The sequence below is a fragment of the Typopeltis vanoorti genome, chromosome 4 (genome assembly GCF_054136105.1).
Source record: "Typopeltis vanoorti isolate ZY-2024b chromosome 4, IOZ_Tvanoo_1.0, whole genome shotgun sequence".
NCBI classification, from domain to species: Eukaryota; Metazoa; Arthropoda; class Arachnida; order Uropygi; family Thelyphonidae; genus Typopeltis; species Typopeltis vanoorti.
In genome coordinates, this window is record NC_143552.1 from 56,395,109 (window position 1) to 56,407,002 (window position 11,894).

General features: G+C 35.4%; 1 protein-coding gene across 1 annotated transcript in view; it reads left to right on the forward strand.

The window, feature by feature from the left end:
* Positions 1–11,102, forward strand: part of LOC150107323 (uncharacterized) — a 361,006-nt gene extending 349,904 nt beyond the window's left edge. The window contains exons 7-10 of the mRNA XM_090391793.1: positions 5,488–5,583; positions 7,301–7,362; positions 9,418–9,584; positions 10,908–11,102. Coding sequence (XP_090247919.1) covers positions 5,488–5,583; positions 7,301–7,362; positions 9,418–9,584; positions 10,908–11,102 — 520 coding nt within the window. The remainder of the gene's footprint in view (positions 1–5,487; positions 5,584–7,300; positions 7,363–9,417; positions 9,585–10,907) is intronic.
* The last annotated feature ends 792 nt before the right edge of the window (positions 11,103–11,894 follow it).

Consider the following 11,894-nt stretch of genomic DNA (forward strand, 5'->3'; position numbering starts at 1 on the left):
CCATCCGGGCGGCAAATGTTAATCTGAAATCCAACGTTATGACTGCGACTGCGAGTTTGTTTCTGCAGTGATAGATGATCGTGTTTATGCTGATAGAAGCCGGCAAGCGGTGATTACAGTGATCGAATTCGGACTACCATCCGTCTTGGTAGCGTGTCAAATATTGTCTGCGATAAAGTGTTCCTCCAAGCTTCCAAGCAGAAACTGTCATTTGCTCTCTCGTATCAGTGTGTCTAAGCTACACCTAGATATGTGCTCTTCTTTCACCCCTTAGACATGCGTTCGGTTCGTTCTTTTCAAACCATTCGTATGTCATACACACGACTATCGGATATTCAGCTGTCATCCACCAATCGGTACTATCCAGCGTTTGCTACGACCGATGCCATGGTAACGAAAAAATCTTTCATACCACATAGTGACTCCATTACAACAACAACATTAAAAGAACCGTTATGCTTGAGCGATGAAAATTCGATAGAAGCTCTATTGTGTTAATAATTGGCAAGTCTCTGTGAGTATTTGTTTATCTAGGATGAGTTGTTTAATTTATATATACACACACACACACACACACACACACACATATAAGTATATATATATATATATATATAATGTGATTGTCTGGAGGTACTCAACAATAATTTTAATAGCTTTTTTACTACTTAATTTTCTTTCCTTCAGAAGTCATTTCGTAACAGAATATTCGCAACTTTGCGTTATATTTCAACACTAAATTAAAAATGTATTTTTGATGATGCGAGACAGGAAGGTAATTTCCGTGTGTGTGATGATAATTGGGTTTCTGAATGTGGAGATAAAATTCATTTAACGAATTGATTTCGGGGAAGAAAAAAAAAAAATCGAAGTCTTCCATACGAAAACTGTGCCGTGTAACGTATTTTAAAACTGTATCTAATGACTAATTTCTCTGTCATTTTCTTTACCAACGTACTCCGTGTTTTTCAATTTAAAATGTTCCTTATTTTAATTTTTGTTAATTACATGTTTTCTAACTAAATCGATTTCAGTTTTTAATTAAAAAGTTATCCAGTGCCGTTATAAACTTTTTTTGGTAATTCAAATTTAAAAAATAATTAAAACTGAACTTTGTAAAAAAAAAAAAAAGCCTTGGTTTAATATTTTTTTAAATCTCTCATTGTTATATTGCCAGTTGAAGTTATTTAAATCTGGAGAGTCACTTTTTTTTGAAATATTACTGTGATTATAAAACTGGAACTTGTAGAACAGAACTGTGGTCTCATTGTTGAAGTTCGTTCTAAAATGCATTTATGAAATCCAGTTAACCAGTACTTAAACAACAATTGTAGAAATTCTATTGTTGAAATCCTATAGTTGTTTCCATTGTTGAAGTTCTACTGCTATTTCATTGTTGATGTGCTAAACTGTTTTCATTGTAGATGTCTACAGTTGTTTCAATTGTTGAAACTGCCGCTATTTCATTGTTCAAGTTCTACAATAATTACCCATTGTTAAAGTTCTACAACAGTTCCCCATTGTTGAAGTTGTAAAGCTATTTGCACTGTTGACGTTCTACAAGTGACTATTTCTAGGATATAAACACATAAATACAGTTTTTATAGATGTCAAGTCTAATGATAGTTATAAAGTGCAAATTATTAAAACAACGAATATTTTTTTCTATTCCAAGTTTTTGCTTTCTTATTTGTATCTTTTATCGCGATAAAACTGCATATAAAGTGTCAATGATAGGAAATAAATTAACTGCTTTCATGCATACATAAGCTTGGTTCCCTGTCTTTGATTAGGTGTGAGAAAAGGAAGCCGGAGAGAGACAGAGAGAGAGATTGTAGTTTTAACAATGTTCAGTATTAGCTAGAAATATTAGCACTTATCGGCAGTGGGTTGGTGGATTATTTCACGTTAACGTGCCCATTCAAGTGTTTAAGAAATTATCCGTTTGATCAAATTCCCCGGATGAACATTTTTATAAAGTTTTTTAATCTCGAACTACAGAATATTTATGCTACACCAACCAGAAGACAGGCAAGTTTTGCCGCGATTGTTGCGTAATGAAGCTGACGCGTGCGACATGTTCACGTTCTAGTACTCGAGAGGAGCTGGTTAACGAAGGCTTGCTCCATTCAGGGATTTCCTGAGAGGCAAAATTAGCCAACAATTGCGCTTTTATCTGACTAAGAAAAGAAGCTTGTTATTGTGAGCCAACAAACTTCTCCAGACCAGAATGCAGTATTAATAGCCTAGTCAATATTTCTTGAAAAGTAGGATAAGCTGCTTAGGAGATATTAGAATTTTCTAACATAAAGAGCGTGTTAAAGATGAAGTCTGTTGTGTGTCAGAAAGAAGTTAATCCAGTTTGATTTTGAAAGGAATAAAGACACACACACACACACACACACACACACACACACACACACACACACACACACACACACACACACACACACACACACACACACACACACACACACACAGACGTGATACAGAAATTAAATATAAACAATAACGCATAATTACTGGAAAATTACAATAGAAGTTTAAACAACAATGAAATGTAATAAGAATCATTGAGCAGATATATTATTACCAGTACGATATATGTCGATTATTGCTTTTTAAATAAAACAATACTAGTCACTCGAATGCTTAAAACAATATTTTGTTTCAAGTGCTAGGCTTCTCTAGATACCGTTCTGTTCATGCGCATACAGCAACACTAGAAGTTACAGTATTAATTAACTCTGTCTCTTGCTATTCTACTGCAGAAGTCACTTGCATGGTATTCAATTTATTAATTACAACAATCTATTACACTTATATTTATCTATTGTTGATTTTCAATCGGTTATTTTGTTGGCGTAGCTTGGATGACATTGTTAAAACATTTTCCAATTATTTTTTAATTGTTGATTTACTGTTTATCTACTACTGGCTTAGCAATTGTTGATGTCTCTCTCTCTCTCTCTCTCTCTCTCTTTCTATTATTAATTTTATCATTTGTTCATTTATTAATCTATATCTTCTATTGATTTCTCAATCTATATCTAATATTGATCTATCTATAGTTTCATTTACCATTTATCGATTACTGATTTTTAGTTCGTTTTTGGTTTGTGCAACTGCGAGCACATTGCTATTTTTTTCATATATACTTGAATAATGACAGTTAGCTGAAAAAACAGATAATACCGGATTTTTCCAACACTATCCGGAATCATTCAGAGCAGCAATCAGCGCCCCCGCAGTTTACTTCCATGCCAATGCCCCAGAATTGGCTTTCGCAAATTGTATATATAAGTGGAAGAAGTAAGAGCTGAGTTTATGAGTTATCAAGATCACTGATGAGGTAGGATAGAATGCAATACTGATGCAATACTGTGGTGTTAGTGTGAATTTCTTTCTTCTTATTATCGAGTCATTTTCTCTAAAATGGCTGCAAGCTTCTTTCCGTATAGGGATGTGCTGCCATCTGATGTGAAAATTCGTAAGTTATTAACGTCGTATTGAATAATATAAAAAGAACCGGTCTTGTGTTAGTGCAATCCTTAAAAGCAATGTTAAGGAGATATTAACAAAGAATATAAGCTTTACTCGCTAATAGCAGTATTATACAAAAAAATAGGGATTGAAAGCTTCACTGAAAGAAATGAAGGTTAACAATCTGCTGTTTCTTTTTATAAAAATTTTCACTTTATTGCGTAAATCTAGAAAAAAATATGAAACATCGTGAGATGAATAACGTCCCAACCAAAATAGCAAAAGTGTATTAAAGCTGATTTAGTATGCCGGTATGTTACGACTTGCGGCAGGGGGATTATCTCTTTCGAATTCATGAGCTTATCTGCTACGTAAAATTTAGACTTTGTGAATGCTAAATAACTACAACAGCCTCCACAGTTCAACTGTTATAGGGGAGCCCTCTTAAAAAAAAAAAAAAAAAAAAAAAAAAAAAAAAAAAAAAAACGGGTTCGAATTCTGTCTCTGAATGGACCATTGGTGGGATAAAATTACAATTGTGGATTTTATACCTCATCTGCTTTAAACTAGAAGTAAATATGTCCAATGCGTCTCCGCAGTTCAGTTAATATAGAACGAACCCTCTGGTTGGAAAGAAGCGGGTTCGAACTCGTCTATGATGCGACCGGCTAACCCATCCTTTCATTGAAAAGATCTTTAAAGGTCTTTTCAATTTTTTCCAAGGAAAAGGGTTTATTCTCTCAAAATATCGAGTTTTTTGTCCCTCTAAACAGGCAAACCTTCTGCGTGAACACAGAGCTCTGCAGGAATGAATACTCGCTCTTGGTGGATGCAGTAAGGACCGGTAGAAATAGGGAATTCTGCCGGTCCTTAGAGACGGATAGGCTGAAGAAGGAATAATTGTAATAGTTTGGATGTCAGTTGTTAATTTTAAAATTATATATTTTAAAACATGATTTATTTTAATTAATAAGGATATCGTAAACAACGCAATAATTACTAATAATTAAGATTAATAAATGAAAAAAATTAAATAAATTGTGGCAAGAGGGTACTTATCGTGCTTGATTCTCATGTTATGAGGTTTAAAAACCATTAGTGAGTTTTTCCAACAAACAATCAAGTTATTAATCTAATTGTTGATAATTTTAATTGTTTATAGTTTTATATCATATCTGATGAACACAAGTTTGATTTGGTATTTCATAAGCAACACGCAATATAAAATGGTTTAAAAAAAACAGAGACTTTCGATTCTTAGGCAATTTTAGTCTAATATTTTGTGCTCTGGTATGGAATGTTTATTGCATTTCAAGTGGCAGTTTTATGCAGTGTACAAATTATGTCTGGAGGACACGTATTTGCAGTTTTAAAAACGCATTATGACTCGGCTATTATCATTATAATCCTACTGTAAAAGCATCTGACGGAAAAATCCATAAAAAAGCCGTTAAAATATTTTTCTAAGCATAGTCTTTTAACAATAATTATATTGTTAAGTCTTAAGAAGTAAGACTAAAGACTATTTATCATTCTTCTTGGTTATCTCTCTCAGAGGTAATAAAGTTGTAAAAAGGAATGATTATTTGGTTGAAATGTCTATATTTCAAATCTGTATGAATTTTTTTTTAAATTGGGTTTTTAAATATCAATAATTGCAGGTTGGATATCAAGATCTTTCTTCGCTCACTTCATTGTCGTCTGTAATCTTGTTTATGGGTTTGGAGTGGCGCGTGCACTTTAAGGAAGACCAATATAGACACACTTAATACTACCGGATTTAGTGCGAAACATACGAGATGCACTTCTGTTGTACGATATTGGCTGCGGGTTAACTCTAAGAAAGACTATTGGCAACTCAAGTGACAGTTTTCTATTGTGGTCATCACACTTTGTTACTGTAATGCTAAAAGTGGAATAGACAGATAGATAGATAGTAGATGAATTCAACAGAGAATGTGAAAATAAAAGCCGTTTATCAATTATTTTATTATCTTTCTACTGCAGCCTCTCCGTGAAGAATAACATCCCAACCTCTAGGGATATGAAGCAACAACAACTCTCCACACTGGACCATTACTTCACCGGGGACAACGAGTCACCGTAAGTAACACCTTCAATTTATATTTATATCAATGGATGTCGTATTGATTAGTATGATAAAAATTAGGCGCATGCCAATTAATGAAATATTGTGTTGAGCTCTCAACAGTTAATTATATATCTCTGGACTAGATTTATGTGGGGTGTGATGAATCATGTTATAACGGAACAGTTAGAATCCACATTGCATTAAGAATTGTAATATAAAATAAAATGTATTATAACAATGAATACATCAAATTTTGTTTCGAATTGTCGCTATAAAAACATCTCCATCTTGGCATCTTTTAAGAGATCTCCTTTGAAAGATGCCCAGTAATTTTTGCTGGATAAGATCATCCCTAACAAAACATGATATTTTTGAAGATTCCGAATTCTATGTGTTTCTACTTATTTCTTAGTTGTTGCATCTGCTTTTATATTAAAAAAAAAGTCTGCAACGATTATGGAATGGTTATGCAGACGATTTCAACAAACGAACTACAACAATAGACTACTCCATTGTGACCGGAAGACACGTGACATGCTGTTAATAATAAACGCCAGTAAAGCTTTTCATACAATATTGTAATTTTTTCATTAATGTTATAGTCAGTTGAATTCTTGGAAAAAATCCCTGTAAGGTAGGATAAACGCCTAAGACGTTACAATGAAAGAAACTGAGTACATGTTATTGGTTTGGAATTCTTTATGCCAAAGATTTGTGCTGCAATTTCAGATAATAAATCACCATGTATTAGGATTTTTAAATGAAAATATCCTGCGTTGTGAAAATGTGATCTTAGACATGACAGCCTTTAACATCATCTGCGTGATTCCTAAAAGAGAATTTCTGTTAATGTACAAGAATGCTGAATTTTCCTTACTATTTTTAATTCTACTTTTGACTATTTGGTCTTTAAGTATACGATTAGGGAAAAAATTTGCGAACTGTTGGGAGAGATGCTGACAGACAAAACACGTGTGCAACATCAGAAGCTTTCGGGAATATAAAATGAATCTCAAGTTTGTGACTTTCCTTGTTTCCTTTCTTCTCTTGAATTTACTTACGTCATCTTATAGCTTTGGCATCTCATTGTGTTCACTAACTTCCTTAGAAATTTCGTATAAAACGGTTTGATGTCGTTCTCTTCATTGTTTTCAGGAAGAGCTTTTCTGACACTCCAAAAAATAAATCAGAATTTGATCAGTAAAATCAGCTCAGTCCGAACTAGCAGAGCTGAACTTGTTTTGCACTTAAGAAAGGAATTATCGAGATGTTGAGACGATTCAGACCATCCAAAAAGAACTGAAGAAACTATTCGTATTCGAAGATTCTTGTATTGTTAACCATGATGATCTGATCAGCATCAGCTCCGAAAAAATAAAACTGATTAAGTGGACATGACAATGGATTCATCCACAGCCTCACTACAGAAGACATCGTTGGCTGACCACCTGATGGAAAAAAAAAGTTTTAAAAGGATCTAGAAGAGCAAAATGGAATCCTTTGATATGTATTAGTCCAGCTGATATTTAAAATAAAATAGAGTGATGGTAGGACCAAAGATTTGTCCTTTCTTTGATAAAAACTATAATCTCAAATGAACGATGACATTTTAAACACCTTCTACTTTTATATTTTGTTGTGAACGATGCATTTATGTTGTCACCTGTGTCTAATACACGATGCACCTGCCACGGTATTAATATGTCGTCTTGTTTTATTATCTTTTAGGCCCAGCATAGAAGAAATTCGGTCATGGGGTGAATCATTTGATAAGCTCATGAAGTGTCCATGTAAGTATGATGCTTACTAAACCTGCATGGCTGCATCTGGTAAATATTAAAACGTATTAGAATGAAGTAAGAGATTTTCGCTTCATTAGTATCGATTAAGGGGGGAGGGGGGGGACCCATCATCGACAGCTGTGGCTTCATGAATATAACGACTGTTTAATTTCATGCGTAAAGATAGGCGGCGTTGTAATTTCCATTGCTTCGACATGTAAGCCATTTAGAGAGAGAGAGAGAGAGAGTATACAGTTTATTTAAGCCAAAGATAATTTAAATCATTAATAAGTTATTTCCTATAGCATTCAATTAACTTTTATTGACATAACCGAAATTTATATTCTCTCTTATAGCACGTTAAAGAAGCGTAAAATTTCGTGATTTTATACCAGGAGGTGAATATTTCCATGAAAATTAACTCGAAGATCGGGAGTAATTTTGTCAATCAATCGCCAGTGATAATTTCCACTTAACTGTAACCGACTCTGCATAAGACTTTTGCTATAATATACTCTGAGATACAACATTCCTGAGCCTCCATTACTATAGTGCTGACGTCTACCGGATCACATACAAACTGATGTTATTAAAACTAAATACCGAGCTAAGATAATGTCCGACGTTTCTTAGAAATATTCCGTTATTCTCTCGATGTTGAATAAAGCCGCCGTAAACGATAATTATCTGCATCTGTGATTAAGAAACTGCGCGTGGTAGTAATTTGTTAACGATTGCATAGTGTTAGAATTACTGCGGGCCAAAATTGCCGCATTCTCATTCTTATCAGAAAGTTGCCACAGTTGAACAGAATCCTTGTACAATTTAAATCATTGGTTTATTAATTAGCTAAGGACTTCCGCTGCGCCATTGAAAGCGAAGACGCTTTTTGGCTGGAAAGAGTGCGTTCGAGGTCTGTCTGAGATAAGAGGAACCCGTATGTCAATACCTACGAAAGGCAGCAAAATATAGTACTTGAGTGCTGTTGGGAGGGGGGGGGGGAACTACATGCTCCCTACTATTTTTAAGTCACTTCTTCAATGAGCAGTGTGGAGATCTCCCACCTGATAATGACATTTATCTCCCACCTAAAGACATCTACAAACATTCCGTGCCTAGAATTTCGAACTCATAGCTGTTGGGTTGGAAGCCGGTACGTGTCACTCAGTCAAACAGATTGGAAACTCGTGTTTTATCTCCTAAAACGGTAGGAGACCACACGCAGTTGACGAGATGCTTTTGCTTCAAAATTAAATTAAAACAGAGAGAAAAACTGGATATTTAAGGCAGCGTGTACAGTGATTTCAGAGAAATAATATTCCAGTTTTTTTTTCTTCCGTGTTTTACTGAAGCATAACGAAATGGTAAAAAACGTGCACGGCATCCGTGTGATGCAAAACGCATTTTGAGTAGATAAAAACCAAATGCATTCAATGTCGATTTTATGTTTATGAGAATAAAACATCCCGATGGAAACCAACCCCCATAGCCGCAGTCTGAAACCCGACTAATACAATGCTGAAAAGAAATGAACAGCACGTGATCTGTGCACTGAGTAATCACCTCTGAGACCGAATAGATGGATGAAGACTCTCATTCGAATATGTTGGTTAAGTTCCGATGGAGAAATCTGGTCCGAAAAAGTATTCCGATTTGTTCTCTCGAATATCCTTTCTGTTGTAATGTTCGTAAATGCTCTATTTGATAAGTATTGGCTCACCAATTGCGTCAAAGATCAACTAACTGGGAACGAATTGAAAAGCTGTCCAGCCTTTTACGGAAATTATCGTGAGGCCAACACAAGTCCGGGTCAAACTCTTTATATGCATAGTTACCTGAGTTAACAATGTGTAATGTTAAATTCAGAAGTAATCCATTCAATTGCCAATAATTATTTATATGGGAGGAGATGTACTTTAATTGAAAAAAAAAGATCAATTGTTGATCAGGCATTGTCACTCTAAATCATCTTAAAACTTACCTTTAAATAACACTTTTAATATTTAATATTTGAAAACTGTTCGCGAGCATTTTAATGCAAATGGGTGTGTTTTTTCTCTTCAGCTGGCCGAAAGATATTTCGGGATTTCTTGAAGTGCGAGTACAGCGAAGAAAACATTCTCTTCTGGCTGGCTTGCGAAGACTTGAAGAAAGAATCAAATCCTGATGTGATCGAGGAGAAAGCACGGCTCATATACGAGGACTACATCTCAATTTTATCTCCCAAAGAGGTAGGGAAAATTTACTTAATTCCTTAATCTTACATTGCTGCAATATACACAGTACGATAAATTGCACTCGACTTACAACTAACAAAGGATCTTAGTACCTGAAGAAGTGGTTCAGTCGGGAAAAAACTGTAAAGTACTTCATGTTTGTTTCTATATATAATTATGCATCTATATGCACGAAATATCATCGCATGTTTGTTTATTGATTTTGTAACCTTTTCAAGTCTACAAGATATTTATCAGCAGTTCAACTGTAAAAATGGAGTTGGACAGCTCGTGTTCTTGTAGGTCTAACAAAATGGTTACATAATGAATATACCAGTTCTGCTGAACAGCATCCATCGAAATATCCGTAGAAGAGACACAATGAAGAAACTGACCATCCTGCGCAAGAGAGTCTGTGTGTCGTCACTCAACCGAACTACTCCCGTTCTGAACAGTATCAAGATTTGCGATGGAGCACGTAAACCTCAGAGCATTAGTCCAAGGTCTGGTAGATTTGGGATTCGTGTAGAGTAGGTAGCTGGGCATATGAAGAATAGCGTCTTGAACGATGACAACAGTTGAGGATGCTTTAGGAGAATACGATTGTGACAGAAAAACCTAAGAATAAAAGTCAATCAGAAAACAGATCTATGATTTCGACTGTTAAGTCGAGGATTGTCAAAGGTAAAAAGAAGAAGAACTAAAGTCTTATTGACCAGAAAAAGAAAGATAAAATTGTGTTTTGGAAAAACTGAAGGTCATTTATTGTATAATATCTTAAAGGCCAGAAAGAGAAAGACTGGAAGATGAAAGAACGCTATTATCAGCAAACTGTAGATGAGGAAGAGGATGGGCGAAATGAGAAAGCCTTTTGGCATACCTGCATTAACAGAAAACGACTGCATCTATACACGAATTGTTAAGGCTAAATTGTTACCCTTTGTAACTGGTTGTAAGTTGAATATTATCGGTCCAATACTTTTATTCGAAAGGAGTATTTAATGGAACGCACATCACCAAATTTGAAACCTTAAATTCAATTAATAAAAAGAATATGAAACATTCTGAAAGCAGTGTAAAATACCCCCTCCAAATAAAGTACTGTTTTGATTACGGTAAAAAGGTACGTTAAAATATTGCGATTAAAATGGTTGATTAAAATGTTCCAGTTGGAAGAGAAAACAATTACATCACTTCCACCAGATGCATTAAAAATTTGTTGTAATGAGAATATTCTTTGTAGCTTTACATTTGCATTTTTAAACAATTCTTAGTAGCTAAAAATTGATATAATTGACAAAGTTTTCCATATATTAATACTCCCTCTTTTGATTCTAGGTGAGTCTGGATTCCAGAGTAAGAGAAATTATTAATAGGAACATGGTCCAACCCACTCCACATACTTTCGATGAGGCTCAACTACAGATTTATACTCTAATGCATAGAGATTCTTATCCACGGTTTGTGAATTCCTCCATGTATAGAAAACTGGCACAGTTACCTTCTCCAAGTAGGAAAGGTAGTGTGGCGTAGACGAACAATGATGTTGAACGGTGGTAACGCGTGTTCCTTAACTACCCCCCCCCCCCGGACTGCTGCAGGTGATGTATGTGTACGTGTGAACCATGACTGACAAGTTTGTCCTTCAATTGAAAAGTGTTGTCCCAGGATTGATGATGTGTGTCCCTTTGGCCAAGACTCTCATGTGGAACGAGGCTCTAGTTGACAAGCCTGCAAGGACGAGTCAGAATAACCATCGTGTTTCCCCTCCCATACACATACCCACATAAACACAAAAATACGCACGCACACACACACACACACACACATACACACACACGCGCGCACACACACACATACACACACATCCCAACTCTCCTCTTCCTAACACAGCAGGCTCAATTTTGTAATGTATTTTGAGATGGCGCTATGTTTATTTCATCAGTATTCATTCCCTAATCCCGAGAAATATCTTTCTAGGTGGTCACTTAAGAGGCATCTATGGAAACTTCTTCCACACGATGATTCTAGTACCTGACTCAACGTAGCCAGCCTCCATCAGTGGAGCCGTCACGGGTAGCTCGATATCTCTCTCTCTCTATCTATCTCTCTCTCTCTCTGATCTCTTCTTTCACTGCCCCGTAAGGCACGTGCACAATGTGGAACACTGGTCTCTCTCACACACACACACACACACACACACACACACATACGCACACACACACACACACACACATACGTATATACGCAGTAAGTAAACACACTAAAGCACTTTCTTTTTTCAAGCCTATTTAGTGTCGTTCTCAAGCTATCTTTAAGGCAGAT